Genomic DNA, 22,078 nt, shown 5'->3' with positions numbered 1-22,078 from the left:
GTTATTCTACCTGTTATTCTACCCATTAGGAAGTGCTTTTGGAGGGTAGCATACCTCATGCTGTGCTGACTGTTGATTTAGATTTTGTATTTAAGAGGCAAAAATAGCCAGTTATGGTGGTTAGGATAGACCCTTTCTGTGACACCAGGAATCTGTTGACTGATAATTAATCTTTGCCCAGCCTGCCTTCACTTACCTGCTGGGTTGTGCCAGAGTGCTGTTCCTCAGGCCATTATGTTTTGTATACCTGCTGGGAAGTCATGGCAAGATTGGAACTGAAAATGGACCCCTCTGCAATTCACACCAGGCAATGCCTCTTCCAGTAAATGAGAATCTTGTACTCAAATGAAGATTGTCATGACTGTTGAAATTTAAGTTGCTGTTACAAAAATTGCCTGTTCTACCCTTGTTTAGAAAGAAATCAGTTTGACAAGCAGGACTTTCCTCTCATGAAGCTATTCTGGCTGTGACCAATGCCTGTGTGGTCCTCCAGGTGTTTTTCAGTACCTCCTAGAATAACCTTTTCCATGATTTTACCAGGCACTGAAGTGACACTGACAGGTTTGGAGTCTCTGTAGTCCTCCTTCCTTGCCCTTCTTGAAAATTGAGACAATGTTTGCCAGCTTCCAGTCAGCCGGGACCTCTCTGCATTCCCATTCCAGATTCTGTCCTTGTGCACAGATACTTCATTACCAGTAATCAGATTGATTTCCAATGACTTTTACGAACTTAGAGGTTCAGCTTTTCTGTCTTTGATAGAAGCTGACTTTTCTTGTTACTCATTTAAAACTCTGAAGGACAGCTGAGTGTCATTTCATATGGTGTTTCTGTAGTCCCATAAAAGTGATGTTGTGTCTTCTTGGAATACAATGAGGATAGCTGCCATATTACCTGAGTGAATTCCTACCAGCTGAAAAAGGCAGTAATTGATAATTTGCAGACAATTTCCTGATGCCTTTCAAACTTGCCAGACACTGAGAGTCATCAGTCATACCAACAGTATTTATATAATGATCAGTAGATATAAAATCAGCAAAGCTGATACTGTCACATCATAAATGCTTTCTCTCAATAAGCTGAATTCCTTACATGGATAGCAGCAGAATGGCACATACCATGCTGGAACACGAGAGCTTCCTTCCTCTTTCTTTGAGTCTGCTTCTCAATAGAAGTCTGTAACAAAGGGCATCTGCATAAGCTATACATGGTAACACCAGAGTTAGTTTAACAAGTAGTTGAGTCTAGAGGGATATTGGTGATGTGGTCCTTCCCTATAGCCAGGATTTCTTCTTTGAAAAACTGTCCTTGAAGCCTGTTTGGAAGGAACTTCCATCAGTGTTGCACAAACTCCAGTGGTTTGATGAGAAAGAAAAAGCTCTCTGTTGCTTAAGGATGAAAATTAGATTAAAATATGTAAATGCTATCAAAAAAGAAAAGTTGTCTTCTTATTCTTGTCCACATTTGTGCAAGAAGCCTTGTCCTATACACAAATAAATGGCAGGCAGGGGTATCCATTCCTTTTAATGTTTATTATTAAAGTAATTTTAACAATGGTTTTATTACATGCTTAAGTTTTAACTTTGACATAGAAATCAAAGCTATTAATATACAGATGCAAAAGGAAATGTATTTTCTTATAAGGTACATTTACAATAATATTTTCTACTATAAATCTGATAGAACTGTTAAAATACTGGTAAAGCTTAGAACTGTATTTTATTTTCTAAGTATCAAATTTTATACAGTTATTCACTACCCTTGCTCTAAACTATTATTGTACATTTCTTATGGAAATAGCTGTTTGTACACAATTTACATTGGTAATAAAGCTTAGAAGTCCCAGCAGCCTCTACAACAGTTCAGTTTAAAATCTCACTCCTCTACAGTGGTTTATGTGGAGCAAATTGATGCAGAAATCAGTATTGTATCCTGTGTGCTTCCCCCTGAAATCCAGCCTGCCAGAAATTTCTGCTTAAACTGGTGCTGGACATGATCATAATGAACTTCTTTGCACATGAAAGTACCACTGGCCTCAGTGATTTTGTCTAAAAAAGGCTCTGTGATCTGATCCAAGGGAATAAATTCCCTTTTATTTCTGACCTCTGCGCTGTTTCTTATCCTAAAAGTGGAAGAACTTTAAAAAGAAGAACTTTAAAATACATCTTCTTCTTATGTTTTGAAAATGAGAAGCACTTTAGAATGACACTTGATAGTCAGTTCTGTTTCAATTAGGGTGTTAAATTGCCCCAGAAAACTCTTCCTGTCATGCCTGCGAGACTGGAGAAATAACAGGATCTGTAATCTGGAAGGATAAATCTGGCAACTGCCTCACATCCACCCCAGTCTCCTAAAGTATCTTTATAATCAACATGTTGAGTCCCTGCTGCTCTCAATGCAAATTAATGGCCTTTCTAAGTTATAAAACACAGAAAACAATATTTACAAAATAATTTTAATTAAAAAAGTAACAAAAACAAACTCTAAAAAAGTTATTTCCACAATAATTAAAATAAAGTTTAATTAATCAAAGCCACTTTTTTCCTAGATATTGAGAAAATTGAACTGCAATTGTTTGTATATCTTTAAAGTTGTTATCTCCACTCTCTGAATGATGGTTTAAATTATTAGATCTAAAGGTACTTCTGTACATTTTACTCTTGTATATTACATATTAATTTTATAGATTAAAAGCTTTATGATGAAAGAATAAATAAATGAAGTAACAAACTGGAATTGTATATATTCAGATCCTTAGATAACAGTTTTTTGACATTGTTTATTCCCACTCTGCTTCTATTCAGATGTGAGATAAAACACAAGACTTGTCTCTGAATCCAAGTCTCTCACTGAGGAATAAATTCCCTACCGAATAGTACCTTACAGAAATTTCCTTTCTTCCAAAAATTCTTCTGGAAGACAAGAGTATTCCTTTTCCCAAGTGCCTACAACAGTCTCTCATTCTAGAAAACTGTTTAATTAAGGTCCCAAAGTACTGAGATTCTGTAAGAACTCCTCCAGTTATTCCCATTCCTTTTCAATCAGTGGTTTTAAACTATGAAAAAATGCAACTCCTTGAAGTCATGATACAGATATAAGGAACTGTGTGTGTCACTCATTCCCATCATTAAGAAATCATCCAGACTTCTGAGGTGGCTGAGAAATTTGCCACTGGGTTCAGTTGTTGAAAATTTTACTCCAGCTAAGTTTTTAAGAGCATTCAAAGGTATTTAGATAGTCCAGATATAGGAGCTGTCACAGAGCAGATGAGTTTTGCTGTCAAACCTGTCAGCAGATCTTGTGTAAGAATCACAGCACTACTTTTGCTCCTGAAGTTCCTAACCTGCTGTCTACAAGATTAAAACTAGGTTTTTCATAGGTAAGACTGATCTGAGAAATTTGAATGTGTTGGGCAGGCTTATAAAAAAGCACAGGTTGGGGGGTTTGACTGTCCTTTTGGTATGCTGAACACATGTAAAGAACGTATCTCACTCATATGGCAGCATCCTTGCATTCTGCTCACAGACAGGATTTCAGGTGAGCTGTGCTCTTTAAAACCCACTGACAACTCAGAATGTGGACCCTCTGAAAACTCTCTGACCAATCCTGTATTTATTTAATCTAGTCTAAAACTAAATTAAACTAAACTAAATTAAACTAAACTAAATTTGGCTTATAAGGTAAGCTAGTTTTAAGTAAGTTTACTTACTTTTAAGTAAGCTTACTCTAGAATGAAGCTGCTGTGTAGGAAGGATTAGTCTAAATCTGAAGTAGTCATAACTTTATTCTATGGGGGAGGCACAATGAGGAAATAAATTTCTTTTGAGCAGTTGGTCTTTTGGTAAAAATCTAATGTATGATGGAAGAAGGAAGACGGGGCAAGAAAATGGGCTGAAAGAAAGACTTTAAAATCCAGTTTCAGGAGCTAAATCTCCAAGCAGTGTAAGCCTTGTAATTGAAGGCAAGATACAGAAGAGGTGGCAATCCACTGAACACAGAGTCCTGCTGCTCCCTGTACTCAAATGACACACAGAGGCACTTTTGTTTCCTCAGCACTTTCAAGACACAACTCAGGGCTTGATGAGCAGCTTGTTATTGCTGCAGTGTCCTGGACTGCAGCAGGTGTGCAGACAGTGGTTTGGTGGGAATGTTTAGGGATGATTCACCACCACCTCATTAAAAATAAGTACAGTATTTAAATCAGAAAGAGAAGCTTAAAACGGTAAGTTCTGCAGGTGCAGCTTTTAAGCACACAGGCATTTGCAAATTGAAAATAAAGAGCTCTGTTTGTGCCACAGAACTGGGCAATCATAAATGGGCACTTCTTCAGTCTACCTGTAACTAAGACATTGTCGCACTACATTAGGAACTGTGAAGTACGACACAGACTCTCTTAGCTGGGTTGCCCAAGAGAGCAAGTTTTATTATTTCAGATCTTCTTTTATAGACAGATCCGAGAACGTTTGAGAGGTGAAACTCTCATTGATCATTAAACCAACACATCACCATCACTAGTCAATTGGGTACTACACCCCTTGACTGTTTCTTGCAAGTAAATAACAAGGATCTAAACAGCACCTGCAAAAGTTGTTGTCTTCTCCAAGGACTGTTTGCATTCCTCCTTATGATTTCTCAGGCCAGAGTGAGAACCTTGTGTGACTTAGTTTCACACAGGCTCTGTGCTCCCTGCCTGCTTTCTTGCATTCAGCATCCATAACACATAAATGTGTTGTTGCACCTGTCCTGTTGACAATGCGTAATTTTGTAAGAACAGATACAGGGCTTTATTTATTGATATGTTCAAATGAAGTATTTCAGATTCAGGGTAAAAGCTAACGTGATATTCTGCCACTTTCACGAAGCTGGTTTGCTTAAAGGCAGCTGTATTTCTCCTTGTATGGTTTCTGATTCCCAAATGTGTGTAGGTGTTCTGTGTAGAAGGAAACATTCTTTGTTGTTGTGCTGTTACTGTGTAGCAGCAACAGGTTCTCTGACTTTGACAATGAAGGCATCCTACACTAACAGACGAAGAGCTGAACTCACCTTCTATATGATGACTGCCTGTTTCTGTAACTGTAAATCTAGTATGAAAGTCAAAGCATTTTTAACTTCTAGAGCAGATGAAAAAATTCTGTGCTGTTCACTGAATCAACTGAAACCAGTTCAGACTGCCATATATACCACTTGCCATTACTTATTTCATTAGGAATTTGCACATCTGAGAGCATTTCTATGCAGAGTGACAAGCTTTCGAGCCTGAATCATTTTTTAAATATGTCAGATATGAGCCCCCTCTATGTCCACAAGCATTTAAGTGTCAGCTTTTGAGGGTGAAATTATTCTCTTTCTTTCAGCACCTTCCTTCAGCAGCACAAAGCCTGTGTTTGCCACTGAAGTCCACAAGTACCTTGTCCTGACCATGGAGTCCCTGCCCTGATTTGGCTCTGGGAAATACCAGCCTCATTCTCAGGTTGACTGTCAGGATGAACTGGACAAAACCCTGTTTTTTTGTAGTGTGGTTTTAAGTCAGGGCAAGTGGTACCAGAGCCAAATGCAATTTCTCACACCTGTATTCACCTCTCACAGCTCTACCGAGGTCCCACTACCACTGGGCAGAATTGGGACTTGTCCCTCTTATGAGTTCTCTCTGGCATGGGATTTCCCATGGAGCTAAGAACCTGGAAAATGTTACAGTGCTGCCAGCGGCTTCTGGAGTCTGGCATCAGTGTCATACAATGGTATTACGTCCAAACATGTTGGTTGTTAAGCAAAAACTTTAGCAAGGATTTTACTCAGTGTACAGTACCAGGTTCTGAAGTTTGCTTACTCAAGTTTGAAAGACTAAAGATCACTGTAAATAATTTGCCAAGTGAGGAAGTTTTTTTTCACCATATTTTTCATGTATTTCCTTCATATCTTTCAGTAGAATGGCTGCAATCCTGACTCATTCTAATGGATCTGAATAAAATTCTGAATAACCCATCAGACTTTGAACTACTGTTTGGCTAAAGTAGATTTTTAGTTATATACTTCTGCATAATTGAGTACCTGAAAAGATTTTTGCTTTTAAATTTTTTGTACAAATGACTACTGTTAAAAAAAAAAAAAAAAGAAAATTTGTTCTTTTTAGTGACCCTTGGTGAATAATCTATAAAAGTACTTTCAACATCCTCAAGAAAAAGTTAGGTTTAACAGCCTTTAACAAAGGACTTTTATGGAGAAGTGACATTTTTTAACAAGGGTTAATGTCTATATTAAAAAGAAAGTTCACCAAAGATTTGAGGTCCATGAGTGGAAAAAAAAGAATTGTTAGACTGTAAGATCAGGTTTTTCAGGCATAGAAAGAAAAAAGTGATATTCTTCAACAGAAAAGGAAAAAAGGCAAGCAAAATTACAAGATGGTTAAGTAGAAGAACTCAACAGAATACGTAAGGTGTGTTCTCTTAGAAATGGAATATTCAGACACTTGTATTCAACGGAAACCAATTGTGTAACTTTAAGCAGTATTTGCTCAAGGACAAAAAAAGTGTCAGAAGATAATCACAACCACCCCTAATATATGTCTTTGAGATCATCGAAAGATGTGTTAAACTACAAGGTAGACAGGCAAAAAAAAAAAAAAAAAAAAAAAGCAGCAAAGCAAAACTGGGTGTTACTCTTTTTCTGAAAGGATGCTGCCAGGGGAGTTAATTTCTCCATTTAATAAACTTGTAGAATCAAAAGGAAAAATGATACACAAGAGGAAAGGACTGAAAAGGAAAGAGGCTGAAAAACTAATACAAAAAAAAAAAGCTCCTCTCTCATTTGATTTAGTTTCTGTGTCAGGAAACAGCAGGAAATCCAAGATTTATGGTCATGGTAAACCCACTGTTGCTCTGTGAGCAGGGCCTGAGCACAAGGCTAAAGCTCTCCTGCAGTCCCTGTGCTTGATGGGTACTGTGGCTACAAATTTAGGATAAAGGGGAGAGCCACGTTCCAGCAAACATAGAACCTGCCCTCCAACTCTTCTGCAAAACCGTGTCCTGTTCACCCCTGAGCCCCTGACAATCTGGGGCTTGGACACAGTTGCATTCCTAGTGTTTTTAAAATTAAAGACAGCAGGTCCAGCAACAGCTCCTCCTTGCTGAGCCCCTCCGACGTGTCCTGAGGGTGACTCTTGGTCTGCATGTGGGGGGTTCCCAAGGAAGAGGCAACAGCTGACCCTTTATTGGGCAGCAGTTACATCTCCACTGATGCTATTTTTCCTGGAATAATACATATTGAAAGAGATTGTCCAAGAGTAAACCATTATCCTGTATTATAAAACCTCTAAAGGCTTTAGCTGGGTGTTAATAGAAGTGACAAGCACTTGGAGAAGTCATTTAATTGTCTACACAAAGTTACATATAGATATGACTAAATAGGATGCGTGGGAGTACAGATTTAAGCATGAATATTTACAGTAACTAGAGATAACATTACTAATGTACCCACAAATAGAAGTATATATTTATATATTGTACTTAATTAGATGCTCTCTTAATGGAAAGAAAACCAAGACTACTAGTGTTGTTCATTTCTCACATATCCTATTGTAAATGTTTTCAAAGGGACCAACTGAAGCAGGGAAATCCAGAGCTAAATCTGTTTCAATTAAGTAATTGAGAGTGGCAAACCTCTGAAGAAGTTTAGAAGAGAACAGATAAAAATATTAGGACATTAGGGTATGGAACTCAATCTCATGTAATTCATAAAACAAAATTATATATATATTTTTTTATTATTTCTACTTGGACAGAGGTTCCATTAAGCCACAAATGAGAAATAATAAAATTTTGATTGTTTTTTTTTCTTCTAAAGATTCAAATATAAACTTCAAGTGCAATTCAAAATCCAAGTACTATTTATACTACATACTTCTTTCCATAAGAGAACTTATCTGCAGGTAGTTTAATCATATTTGAATAGGTTTCTCCTTTCTTTGACAAAAGTTATTGTTGATAAAAAATAAAAAGCTAGAAAGAATATTTTTACATAGTGAGATTTCAGATGGAAAGTGAGGATACACTAGTGCAGACACAAATTTGGATCTACAACTAGAGGTACTCAGGCATGTATAATTTTTTTTTTTTTGCAAGAATCCCATTCAGAACACTGACTTTTAACAATTATAAAACATTACAGGTGTTCTTCAATAACTATTGAGAACAAAGACTGCAGAAAAGAGCTTTCAAATTAACAAATATTTCTGCTATGGAGGAAAGACAATATTTGACAGGAATTCAAAGAAACCAAAAATTGAATACCACTGGACTACTTGTATGGTCGTAGAAACCTGGAAACTTTCGATCGCAGTAGCTTTATAAATGATCTTGGAAACATTTCTTTTGACTCTTGTGCTGTGTACTTGAAATAGTTTTGAGGGTGTGCCAATACATCAAAGAGAGCTTTAATCAGTTTCTTGTCCTATGGAAGACAACATAGGTACGTTAGATAAAAGCAAGATTTGGATTTAGTGTCTACACAGGTTTCAAAATTGAAGAACACTCAGGTCTATTTTGCAGAACTTGAGTCTGGGTAAAGCAGTGTAAGGAAATGCTCCATGTTGCTGTGGAGTTTTAGAGGGATGAGTGTACCTGCTGTGCTGGATGCTTTTTGAAGTGCTCCTGGCAGGTCCTGCCCTGGGAGGGCAGCACCAAATTAACCACAAACTGCAGGTATCAGGCATTAAAACTGAAAGCTGTCTCTGACTTACTTTCCCACCTGTTCCATACTGCTGTCCAGGCCTTCCCTCCACGGATGGGAGACAAGGCTGGTCCTCAGTGATGCTGAGCTTTCTAAGGACTTTCTTGTGTACCTTGGGAAAGCCTTGATTCAGAGCCTCAGCTGAGCCTGTGCCTGGCACTGTGCACTATAGCTGGGACCTGAGCAACCCAAAAGCTGGAGGGAGAGAACAGTGCTGGGCAGGATGGCGAAGGGAGCCAGCTCATCCTCAGCTCCTGTCCTTCCAAGCCTGACATTTACATGGCTCAATTCTACTGTCTGACCAACCTTTTTTTTTTCAATTTTAATTAGTTAGTTGTTACAGGTGTTTCTTGTATCTTTGGAAAACCATTTCTTACTGAGGCAAAATAGTGATTTAGGTAAATACATTTTTTAATGCATAGCAAACTTAATGAGTCATATAAGCATTTAAATGACAGAGTGAGGCTGAAGAAGGCTCTTCAAACAATAGGCCCTTCATTCTTGGCTGACTGATTTTTTGAATATACAGTCTTATTAATCATATTAGCATATATTTCATTGAGTTCCTGCTTCTACAAAGGATGCAAAGATGCGCTGAGCCTAGCTCAGTTACTTGATTTTGGGCTGCTTCAAATGGCAGCATAAATCTCAGAAGACAGAGAACTGAATTTGGGGTCACCTATGAGCTTTAAATATAATGACTCTATCAAGGTATCAAGAACTATTTTAGGAAGATGCTTAGGAATTCTTGGTTGGCCTCAAAGAAAGAAGAAACTTCTTACCTTTAGAATTTCTTGATGGTTTTCTGATGCATATAATCGGCCATCTCGAACAATGTCTTCTATTAGTTGTTGGTAATCCTCTGAAAAATAAAGATCAGTTGAGTGACTGACATCCTTTGGGAGGGCAATAGTCAGACATTAGCTAGACCTCCTCTTGAAGACAGAACTGAGAAATTTTGTATCCAGTTAATTATTCTGTGTCTCTCAGGCTGTATTCCAATTTAATCACCCTAAAATTCTCTATTTTTTTATAACAGTGGTTTTGAATTATCCCTATAAATATTCAAAAAACATCCTCAAAAAACTACTTCCTCCAGATAAGAACGCTGTATTATCTCCACTCTAGAGATGAAGAAACAGGGATACAAATAACTGTTCAAACATTATATAGATGTATGTTATTTCAAAGTCTTTGCAACTAAATTTAAATGAGGCACATGAGTTTTTCCTTGTTCTTCTGTCCCTGCAAACAGTGTGAGATTCTAAGGAAAATTTTCTGTAATTCAGATATTAAACAGAGATGTAAACCAATTCCATTCTCACCATCGTAAGTCACATAGGGGACCTGAAATCCTTTGCCACTGTTTCCTTCATTTGACTTGAACTGAATCCAGAGTTTTCTCGATCTTGAGGTAAATGCAATAGGTCTCTCATATGTCTGACATGTTTCATATGTAGTAATTGAAGTAGGAGAAGCTAGAAATAAAGTTAAACAATGTTCTTTATAAAATGTGTTTTGCACCCTTCCTCATCTAGGGGTCAGAGATGCCAAATAGACAAGACACTTCCCAGCTGGCAGCAGAAGCTTTTTATGATAGAATGGATTTATTTGCCTATAAAGAGAAGTAGGTTTTTCCACAAAGGTAATGGGAATCCTTCAGCAAGAAGCTTAAGCAGATGGCAAGGTATAATTTTTGATGTTTATAAAACTACTATCAATATTTTTTTATTTTTTTTTTACTACTCTAGCATTGTATCCCAGAGTATGCATTTGCTTGTCCCAGATAGGTAAGAAGAAGTGAGCTGCATGCCAGGCAGACATGTTAGCCAGTCCCTCACATGGCCAGTTTGGGGAGTTCATCTGATAGCAATAAACCACTTATAAATAGAAACACAATAAAACCAGAATGTAATGTTGGTATGGTAATTCTGAATAAAAGACTGTCACACCCTGCAGAGTCAGTGACCCATAGAACAGTTAACTTGGATGTGAGAAGGTGGTTGGTGACAGCCAGCACAGCTTCATTAAGGGTAAATCATGCCTGAAAAATAACTTTACCCTGATGTGATTGGCTTTGGTCACTGTTGGAACTGCAGTTTGGGGTCAGAAGGACAACTGATGTGTTTTGTTGTATTGTTTTGCTTTTAAAAATGCTCATCTGCACAGGTACAACTTTCTTCCATCTATAGTGACCAGGTGTCTTCCTTCTGATATACAGGGATGTCTATACAGGCCCTCAGGGATAAAAAGTTGTGAAAATTGTTTTAGCAAATTAAAGACACAATTTTGGTGAGTAAATACACTGTTTTGAACAAAAACTCCATAGGAACAATTGCCTTTCAGGTTTGGTGCTTCTTGATTTAGCAACAAATCACCAGAATGATGCCCACATCCTCCATGCAAAAGAGGAGTGAATTTCATTGGGATATTAATTTCAGAAGTTGTTGAATTAAATTCATAATCAAAGACACAATGCACTCCCTCCATTCCACAGAAAAGCAGGATAACTTTGGATTTCTTGAGAGTGCCAGTTGTACCAGCACACTGCCAGATTTAGCAGTGCAGCATATATATGTTTACAAAGGGTGAGAACACAGTTTGTACAGATTACAGAGACAGTTCCCCAAATATAATTTATCATTGTTGACTTCTAAATGGCAGTGATTTATTCCATGTGGTAACTTGGTCAGACAGAAGCCCATTACTGCTTTGTGATTCAGACAATAAATTTGAATAATTAATATCACACTGCTAACAGTTATTGGTAGTGTTCTAACTTGCTGAGCCACTTCATTCAGGAAAAGTTTTAGAAACAGTGGCTACACTGAAGACATCCCTTCAATATGAACTATTCATCCCATCAGTTTGCAGGAAATATAACCCATGTCGGGCAACTTACCACTTTTTCTCATTACTAAAACATCACCACATTCATCTTCAATTGGGAGAAATATCTCAGGTACTACAATGAGTATTCTTCTCTTTGGGGGTGGATTTATATTCCAAATGCATTCCACATTAGCTGGGTAGTCTCCTGGATAATTGGGTGATTCAATGTAGCCGGTGTAGTCCCCCAATTCTCCTCCACAGTGCTGGTCTGGGGAGAAACATAAATTAGCATTTGTGTTACTTGATAAATTGATCTGAGGTGTTTTCTAGATGTGTCATGAACTGTTGGAGTCTGGGATACAGAGGATAAAAAGGATTTTTTAGAGAAAAGTTACAATGAACAAATCTAAACACCTCCTTGTGGCTTTAGAAATGCACACATTCTCCAGCTTTAAAGGAATACTTGATCAACAAGGTTGCTGCAGCTGATTGCAAAACCTTAATCTCTCCAGTGCATGTACTGACTAAATGCTTCATCCAGGCTGCTTTAACTTTGCTTGAGAAACACAGGTAAATAAACATGATCCAATTGTGGTTGCCTTGGATACTGTGCTGACATACAGAAGATATTCTGCTTTAATTTACTTGGATTTTAACTGGCTTTAGCTGAATGAGAGTGCTGGTCCAAGTAGCCAGCCTTACTTGATTACACATTTGCCTTGCTTCATCTTAGATTAAACCAGTTAGTAAAGGATCTCCATTGATGGATCAGTTTTTCTTTCAGAGTTTTCAAAAATCCTGCTGAATTTGGCACAAGTTACTTAAAACTTGACCTCCCCAGTCCCACTCATCCACGTAACTTTAGATACATGTTTAAATATTTTGCTTAATCCAACTCCCAAATATTATGCAAGGTCAGAAACTGGCTTGAAAACTGAGAGGATCTAAGCAGAGCAACAAGGATGGTTTTATTTTACAGGAAAGTCATCAAACTTCTTCAAATTCCATACAAATATATCATTTACTCAAATGACATAAATTATAAAGGGCTTATAAGACTAATATAATATAATCATATATATAATATAAGACTTATAAGACACAATCAGACTAAAAATTTACAGGAGATCTGCAGATGAATAGTTAGATAGATGACACTGCTTCATTATAGAAACATTATCTTAAATTAGCATGGTAGAGATGAAAAAAAAAAAGCTTGCCAAAAATAATCAGTCATTCACAAAGGATCAAATAAAACTGTACTGAAATCCTTTGGGATATTTAAAATGGTAGAATAGGCTGAGTAGTGCAAAAAAGCCTCCAAGAAGATTTCACTATCATAAGCGATTACCTGGCAATTGCAGCATGCATCACCATATCTTCTAGTATTTTACAATTATTCTACATGGCAAATACTCTGATAGAAGATATTTTGCTCTACAGAAACAGAGAAATATGCATCACTGTTATACAACTTACAGGATCTGGGAAACTAAAGGCTTTGTAGTTTTAACTTGTAGCTGGAACTCTGTGAAATCCCCAACTTTTCTTCCTCATTGTTTTTCCAACTTTTACAACTCCCTCTGGCAGGAGATATTTGCTAACTAGGAAATACAAAAGTCCAGCCTTCAAGCTGCAGTTCATATCCAAAGACATGCTCTGTGTCAGTGATATAAATGTGACTTACTTTTGCAATGAGTGACATTGGTGGAGCCATCAAAATCTGTACTGGTGTTCCCAGGGCAGGTGATGCAGTAGTTCTGACCAAATTCAGGCTGATATGCTCCCACAGGGCACCGGATACATCTGTGTGTTGTGGAGTTGTAGTAGTGTCCAGGAGAACAGTGAACTGCAAGGTATGAGGTGTATTATTTTCAAAAAGTAGCAACCTCCAATACAGAGAACTTTCCTCTGCCTTGGACATACCTGGTCTGCAACATACTTATTAGGCCAGAAAGGGCAGAAAAGACACCAGGTCCCTATATTTCCTATTATAAAGGATCTTCCAACTAAAACCCCATGACTAAAGCTAAACCCTTATGAACTAGAAATGCATGATATGTATCTCTCACTGTATTTAATATATTTATAATAAATGGAAGAGGATGTAAATCCACCTCAACAAGAAAAATTATTTTCATGGTAGCGGGATTCCATTAGTGTCTGTTTGCCAGGGCCAGCATGTCATTCCAGTAACTAAACCAAAATGTATTCCTTCTTCAGCATTGGCACTGGAAGTTGACATTATAAAATATAGAATGTGTTGCACACTTACAGTTTCTGCCTAGTCCATGAGTAATCAATCATTAACTTTGTATAACTTTTGTAGTGTTTAGGTTTTTTGATATAGTAAATAAAAATATACAGGACACAAAAGCTAAAGCGTTGTCTAATCCAAGCTTGTGTTTATTGCCACACAGTGGGGCTGATTCCCTTACCAGTAGCAGTGCTGACCCCATACCTGCCTGTGGTAAATTCCAAAGAAAACCATAAATCCTGTTCAGTCTGCACAACCTCGGAAGACCATTCCCAGTTTACAGATTTCATTTAATCACATGCCCATGCAGCAACAATGTTTGTTTTGGAGCCTTCAAATGCCCCTTGGCACTGATGATAATAAACCAAAGGCCAGGAATTAGGAAGATATATTGTGGAAGAATTTTGAATTCACCTTTGGTTTCACAGTCTTGAAAGGAAACAGCACCTTCATATTTGGTCACAAGCCCACCACCACAGGGGAAGCAGAGGGTCCTTCCTGGTTCAGGTTGATATGTACCAAGAGGACAGACTGTACAAGGTTTAAAACCATCTGAAGAGTAGTGCCCAGGAGAACACTGCCCTAGAAATTGAAAATGATCATCTGTATTAGTGTGTTGACTTTTCTGGATGAAGTATAAAACCTACTAGTAGTTAGCAAGGTTTTCTTTCACTTAAACTGTGACATTAAGACAGCTTCAGATCAAGTTCTAAACTTACCTGCAAATTTTGTCTTGTTCCTGTATCTTCTTCCTAAAACCACCACCAGTAAACAGAACCAGTTTCATAATACGCTTTTTTGGCAACTATACTTCTGTTTGGATTATTTTTTGATTTTTTAATTTTCTTTTAGAAAGGGGTCTATTAAGATTTCATTAGAATACTTTGTACTTTCACCAAGTCTTTCATCTCAGTATTTCAAAGCACTTCATAGGAAGAACTGGAACTGCACCATGCCTATGAAGTTTTTGTATCTCCATTTTAGAGATGTGGACAGTGGATTATGGGGTTTACCAGATGGGATGGTACCAGTCCAGCACCTTGTCTATGAGAATGCCTAACACCAGGAGCTTTTAACGTAGTTGTGAAAGCTGGTGCTTGTCAAGTTCTTCCCTGCCAGGAAACAGCAATTTGTGTAAAGCAAATTGCTTTGTGAATGAATCTACTGACAGAAGTTTCCAAACTTGCTCTCCAGGCAGTTTCTGATAGGCATTTGTTTGGCTTGGTTCTTGTTTGCTTGAGTACTTTGTGAATGTGAGAACCAGGATGTCAGGTTTTTCAAGATTATGGCATGAATGTGTGCCTTCACACCACTCCAGACAGGGACACCAGTGTTCTGAGATGCTACATATTCCCTGAGGTTGCCTAATCCCAGTACTTTGTAATTTAGCTTCCCTGAGAACTGAGCAGCAGACAGAAACAACTTGCTTGAAAAAAAGAAAGCTTTGAGAACTCTAGGTATTGTTGCAGTCTCATAAGAACCTTGATACCTGCTGGGAAATGTTTGGGGCATTCAGTATCTTGGGCGCTAGGCATGAGCAAGGAACTTTGCTACGTAGGACGAGCTTGTGGCACTGAGAAAGCAAAGTTCAAATTCTGTCCCCACAAAAACCAAACTCCTATGGCCACTTGTGAAGTCAGGATCTCCAGGATTTAGTCGTGCTCCAATCCCATCTGGCTGGAATATGACTTTACAAACTGGCTGTTGTGACACAGATCTCAGAGAAATATTATGATATTACTAATCTGTGGACAATTTTGCCCTTGTTTTTAGGAGCAAAATGGATCTACCTGGCCTGGTCCAATTGGTTACTGGAACCCAGAATGCAACATGTTTCTTGGTAGGGTTTGTGACCCTTGTGGGGGACCCATGCTGGAGCAGGCTGTGCCTGAAGGACTGACCCTTTGGAAAAGTGACTCATATTGGAGAACTCTTGCCCATTAGATGGAGTCACATTGGAAAGGTTAATTAAGTCTCCCATGAGAGGGACCCCATGCTGGAGCAGCAGCAGAAACAACATCAGTGTCATGAACTGACCATAACCTCCATTCCCATTTCCCACACTGCTTGTTGGGAGGCGGTAGAGCTGGGAAGAAGGGAGGGGTGTGGAAGGGGTGTTTTTAGGAGATATTTTATTTCTCCTTATCCTGCTCTGATTTTGATTAGTAATGAATTCACTGAATTTTTCCCAATTTGAGTCTGTTTGATATTTGGTGAGTAGTCTCTCTCTGCCCTTAAGTCATGAACATTTGTTACCCTGTCTCCCTCCTCTCCACCTGAGGAAGACAATGAGATCAGCTTTGGTGGGCGCTTGGTGTCCAGGCAGGGGCAGTCCACTGCAGCATGGAATTCATTGGCAGCTACAGGTGATTTCTGCACAACAGGGACTTAAAATCTCTGACATACTTGTGGAACATACATTCCTCACATTTGAAAGTGAGGATTTCAGTAAAAGTCTATTGGTTACTGCACAGGCATTTCTGCTCTGGAAGATACAATGCAAAAATACTATTGATTACTGGCAGTGAGTACAGACAGTACAGACTTTCTAACAAAGTATTGTTATAAAAAATACACTGTTTCATCATATGTTCTGACACAAATTTTGATAAAATCTTTGACAGGGAAATTTATGAAGTCCAAAGCATATTCTCTCTTGCTACTTCCAGAGGAAAAGGGGAGAGCTAAGCAGAAAAAGACTGTTTTGATCTGACAATTAATATTGTGAAATAAATACATTCTTCAGAAATCAAAAGGGTTTTTATTTGTTCTTGTACAGAACAATAATTCCAATGTAAGCCTTGAAACTTTCCTCTAGTTGTTATGCTGCTTTTGTGTTGACAATGCTATAGTCAATCTTTACAAACTCAAACTGTATGTTGATAAGCTTTCTTGTGTTATGGATAAATACAAATCAGTATAGCAAAGATGCACAGGTGTTTCAAATTTTTTGTCTGATAGCTCCTTCATACAGCAAATCAGCAAAATCTATCATATGTTTGGACTGGAGACACTGCAGTTATTTTTTGTTCAGCAGATGGAAAAAAGTAGCAGTTTCTCAAGTGACATTTGACATGTGTTCTCTTTAGACATCCTTGAAGAACACATTAATGCAAATTACATGGATGAGTTTTCAAGTTTGAAATTTTGTAGCAGATAGGACAGATTTATTTCAAAGTCAGATAATGTATCTGCTATAAACTAGATTTTGATAGTCTGTAATGAAAGGAGGTAAAGAAAATAATTAACAGTTGTATCGTAAAAAGTTAGACTGACCAATTTACAGTAGAAGCACCAGGTATTATCATCATTGTAACTTAGTTTATAAATCATGAAGTTGAATCAGAGATGCTACATCACTTGCCAAAAGTTACAGTGCATTCAAGCAGTGCTGAAAATTGCAGTCATTAGTTCTGAGTCTGGGTTACAGATCCCTGCAGCCTAACTGTCTCAAATTTGTAATTGCTGCTAATTAGAGCAGGTAAGCTGCATCTCATGCAAAACAATAAATGAGCAAGTTCATTATTAGACTCACCAATACCAGTCCAATGTAATCCATCCCTTTGGCTCACAATGTACAGATGAGTCCTTACAAGTCAAGGTACTTCCATACCTGACCTGAAGCACAAAGTATTTTGCTTGGCTTGCTTATCTCAATACCATAACTCACATTACTGTAGCAGATCCCACTGTCTTGTCAGCAATGTGAGTAGGTGGCCCAAGCCAAACCATCCGTTGCTTGTAAGTGCACAGAGATTTCTTCTGTTACCTTTACAAGACAGAACTGTGGCAGGCTCTTTCCTCTTTCAGCCTCCTTGCCTCACAGGCTGTGTGTGGCAACACCTAAAGCTTTTATATTCAAGTTCAACTTGCCTCCACATTCTGACATGTTCCGGGCACCTGCTACTCCCTGGCCATCGTTACTGGGGCAAGGCTCACAGGTGAGCTGGCCTTCGGTGTCCTGGTATGTTCCTGGCGAGCACGGAATGCACTGATTGTGTTGTCCACTATAAAAGGTGCCTGTGCTGCAGGTAACTGAGGAAACAAAAGGGGAGCCTACGTAAGGATCTTCACTTTGATCACATTATTTGCCGTAATATCAAACGTTTAGAGAAGGTCTTTGGCCCCAGGTTTATGATGGCACATGTTTTGCATATATTAGTCCAGGATCCTTCCCTGATGTAAACAGACCCATCTCCACTGTGATTTAGGTCAATTTATATCAGGGTGAGGTCCTGCTTTTATTGTTTAAACTATTAACTGGCTTTGTAATGCACTCAGGTGTGTATCACATGTGTGTTGTTAATAAAGCTGGGTACAGTCTTAAAACAGTATCTTGCAGTTTATTAAAGCAGTGCTGCAGAGAGTGTGGGAAGCATGAGCTTTTAGTTTATACCAGGTGCAGTTACAAGTTGGTTTTATGGCTGATGACTACAAAAAGTCAGCTGAGATCAGTTCTAAAGATTTCTCCATGGGCAATGTGTCCCCAGTAATAATTTCTGTCTATTGCCACTCAAATACCCCAACTGTACAGCATTTTAAATACAGATATGAATACATGTGCTTTTCTTGCTTTAACAGGATATGCCTTACACATTTTTCTCTGCTGGATAGGAGTGGTCAAAATGTCTGAGTTTCTAGATACTGATAGCAACAGCATTGCAAATACAGTTTCTAAATCACTGCTCCTACATGATGACAACTACCTCTGAACTCACTCACTAGAAGCACCTATCAGATGTGACTTTTGGATTGTAAATCACTTGGTATCTCAAAAGCTAGAAAAATAGGTATGCTGATTCTGAAAAGATGTCTGTAAGTGATTAGAAAGCTTGCAGTGCTAAGAACTGCCATTAATAAATCTGCACTAGCACTTTAGAAAATCAGTAAAGCACTAAAAAGTGCTTTTAAAAAGCACAGAAAAGCACTAAAGCCTGATAACATGGGAAAAGGCTTAAATAAATTAGGTATTTTACATAAAATAGATTTCTATAATTCTTTTTTTTTAACTGGACCTCTTGAGCATTAATTCATATCCATGGATCATGGATTATTTGATGGTGAGGACAGTGACAGTTGGTGATATAAAAATATACAGCTACTAGGAAAACTTCGTATTACTGCTTTACCAAATTGTAAATGTGTTTGATAAGATGGGAACTACTGGTAACTAACTGCCAACATTTTCGTGTGGCAGGTTTTGATACCTACCACTTGACAGCATAGGAATGTATCCATATTTATACTTTTGATTTCCTACAACCATGTAATGAATTCCCTTTGGACTCTTATGAACCATCCATAGTCCATGTATATATGCTGAGTAATATTGATTATTAAATTCTAAGTCATTATCTCAGAGATTTTCTCCTTGGTTCACCATGGAAAAGGTAATTTTAGACTGCTTGTTTTGGGGGATACGACTGAATATTCGAGCTGTTTTTACTTACCACATTTTCCATCCTGTAGTACTTGCCCTGTACTGCATGCTTCATGCCCTTCAGTAGCTTTAGCTGGCTTCTGAGCCACTTCATATTCTGTCCCAGAAAACTGAATGTAAAATTGCTGTTTATTAATAGATTTCCTCAATGTTTTGATTGCAGTTTGCAGCTTCTGTTCCATCCTTTTCCGAACACAGTCAATGTTACAGGTGTCTAAATGGGAAATGATAACAAAACTAGAAGCAATTGAGATTCATGTTTAAAAGAGGTGCTCAACAAAAAGCTTAGCCTGCATTGCACTACGACAACTCTGTCTGTTTCACTGTGTTGCCCATATAAATTGAAGCAGCAGCTCATTGTATTCAAGATCAGGTCTTTCAAAGGGACAGGACAGTATCCTAAGGTCCATGGAACAGTTCCATAGCCTGCAAGTGCACGTTGAGTGCTGCAGAAAGCATCAATCCACATGTGTTCTCCCTTCAGCTGTGTGTTCAGTCTGCCACCATTAATGTCCCTGAATTTTCTCTGCCCACGCTTTTCTCCCGCCACTTCCCTGACCAAAACACCTTTGTGTCAGTGATGGAAAGAAATGTGATTTCAGGCACAACTATTGTTTGAACTACTTGGCTAATGAGGTGCCCCTCAAGGTTAAGAAATCAGCCTTTGAGGACTTGCATCTTTATAGGATTCATTCCACATTTTCTTTGGCTGGAATTTATAACATAATATTCCATCTCATTTATAACTTGAGGTAATTAGTTTTATTCCAAAGTTTGGTAAGAAAACATGAATTTTTCAACTGTGTGATAAAACTGTCTGATTCACAGACTAAATATTAAGCAACTTACATTTTGGAGGATATTTTTATCAACCTTTTTGCAGAACTTCTACCTAATCTTTATGTTCCCTGTACATTGATCAACACTTCTGCTGTTTAAAGAAATCAGACTGGATTAAAGCACATGATTTAACTCGAAACCTTGGAGGAATTTTGATGCAGGTTCAATTTTTGTTCCTTTGGCTTAATTTCATCCTTGGCTCTTGTCAAATAAATCTCTGAAATCTTTATTTCTTTAATTAAATCTTTGAGTTTGGAAACCTGTTGAATGAGGCTTGTGCTAAAAGGTGTTTATGGCAGCTTGATGAAATAGCTTCAAGGAGAATTTAACAACACACTGGAGAACTAAATTCTGATTTCTCTTTCACAAACCTGAGACTTCTTCAGACTTCATCTCCACTTCAAACTCTGCAGTGATATGGGACACTTCTTTTGATGGTGACTTGCGGCCTCGGCGTTTTTTCTTGGAGGAATCACACTTGAGATTCACAAAGGTCACCTGGCAGTTGTCTGTACAGGGGAACTGACCTCCTTTGCACCAGAGAAGCAACACAGGAAAGAAATCAAGTAGCAAAGTAGCAAGTTACAGGCTAAAAAGTGGTATCTCACTGGGTTATCATGAATGCAGTGACAGGCTTCATAACATTTCCTATGTGCTGTGAGACACCTCCTTCTCTGGGCAGTATTGGGTTTGCTCATTTTGCTAGTGGATGCAGAAGGCAAAAGCACAGTCTGGTGGTGCTCAGCTGCACAGTGGGGCCTCCAATGCCTAAAACTGCCTGTCCCTTTTCTGCATAAGGATTAGAAAGCTCTTTACAGAAATGATCTTAAAATCAGCAAATACTATAAACTATATTTGATGGCTAAACAAAGCAAGAGAGCCAGTTACATAAATCTATGAGAATGTCAGGCCTGGGCCTCTAAAAACTATCAGTGGGTATTCTATCTCTTTCAGAAGTGACGATCATCAGACAGCAAAGGCTTAATAGCCTTTGAATGTGAGATTATGAAAATGTATTGGAAGGTTTTATCTGAGCAGGAATTGTAGTTTGCCACAGATGATGGACCTTCCAGGTCAGGGAAGAGAGAGGAATTTGTAGTACTGAAGCCACCAGAAGGATTTCATTCCAAGGGTGTGGCTGTCTGAGGTAATCTTACTGTTAGACTCAGAGGTTCAGATGACAGAACAAATGCAAAGCAAAGGAAGCAAAGGACAAGGAAATGCATGCAAAAACCACATTCCCATAGTGATTGTATGGACTGAAAAATTCAACTTCTATGACTTTAAAAGTAAGTCTGATAATCACACCTTATTCACAGGATAAGCATCTTGATGACTAAGTCAGTACTTGTAAGATTAGATATAGCATGTGTAGACTGCAGGGTAAAGATGAAATATGAGTCTAAATTAAAAAAATAAAATATTTGAACCATTTACTTATTTAAAAAATAGCTATTTTACTCTTCAGGGATCATACAAGATTTCTCACTCGCTAGTGAAAGTGGTGGTAAAACAAATTCACAACAGAGAATGTATCACCAGTAGATGTTTGGTGTAAGCCGGTAAGTTGCTTTAAGAAACAATATAACTTTTTTAATACCATGTTTTTGTTATTTATACCTAAATCTTATAAATATTTTTTCCTAACATCATAACTACTCACTCTTTCATAACAAAAGATCTAAGGCTGTGTAACATCAGATTTTCATAATAACTTTCGCTTTTAGGGGTTGTCTTTGGCGCTACAATACGTTACTAATCCAGTATAAACCAAACAAATAATAGCTTTTGTTTTCATTTAAAAACTCATTTGGGAAACCAAACTAAACCAACCAAACTGGCACTGTTTCACATAACTTTGCCTTAGTCATTGCTTTTTGTCAGGGCATTTCTGCCATTATCCAGGCCAGAAGAAGGATCAGCTTAATTCCCAACTCATATATTTTTGAACAAAGATTTTTCAAAGCAACTGGTGAGATTTTCGGCAC

General features: G+C 38.0%; 1 protein-coding gene across 4 annotated transcripts in view; it reads right to left on the bottom strand.

Moving 5' to 3' along the window:
* Positions 1-1,510: 1,510 nt before the first annotated feature.
* SCUBE1 (signal peptide, CUB domain and EGF like domain containing 1) overlaps positions 1,511-22,078 on the bottom strand; it is a 198,995-nt gene continuing 178,427 nt past the window's right edge. For 3 of the 4 annotated variants that reach the window (XM_015628660.3, XM_015628662.3, XM_015628661.3), the window contains 9 exons: positions 20,462-20,620; positions 19,261-19,464; positions 17,684-17,845; positions 14,225-14,392; positions 13,241-13,402; positions 11,624-11,821; positions 10,047-10,199; positions 9,504-9,583; positions 1,511-8,442 (listed from right to left, as the gene is read on the bottom strand). In XM_015628660.3, coding sequence (XP_015484146.1) covers positions 8,290-8,442; positions 9,504-9,583; positions 10,047-10,199; positions 11,624-11,821; positions 13,241-13,402; positions 14,225-14,392; positions 17,684-17,845; positions 19,261-19,464; positions 20,462-20,620 — 1,439 coding nt within the window. In that variant the 3' untranslated portion in view covers positions 1,511-8,289. The remainder of the gene's footprint in view (positions 8,443-9,503; positions 9,584-10,046; positions 10,200-11,623; positions 11,822-13,240; positions 13,403-14,224; positions 14,393-17,683; positions 17,846-19,260; positions 19,465-20,461; positions 20,621-22,078) is intronic. The other variant, XM_015628663.3, reaches the window with a different exon arrangement.

Source organism: Parus major, chromosome 1A (assembly GCF_001522545.3).
Source record: "Parus major isolate Abel chromosome 1A, Parus_major1.1, whole genome shotgun sequence".
In the NCBI taxonomy this organism is placed as follows: domain Eukaryota; kingdom Metazoa; phylum Chordata; class Aves; order Passeriformes; family Paridae; genus Parus; species Parus major.
Note: the sequence above shows the minus strand (reverse complement) of the source record. Positions and strands in the feature narration are given on the sequence as shown.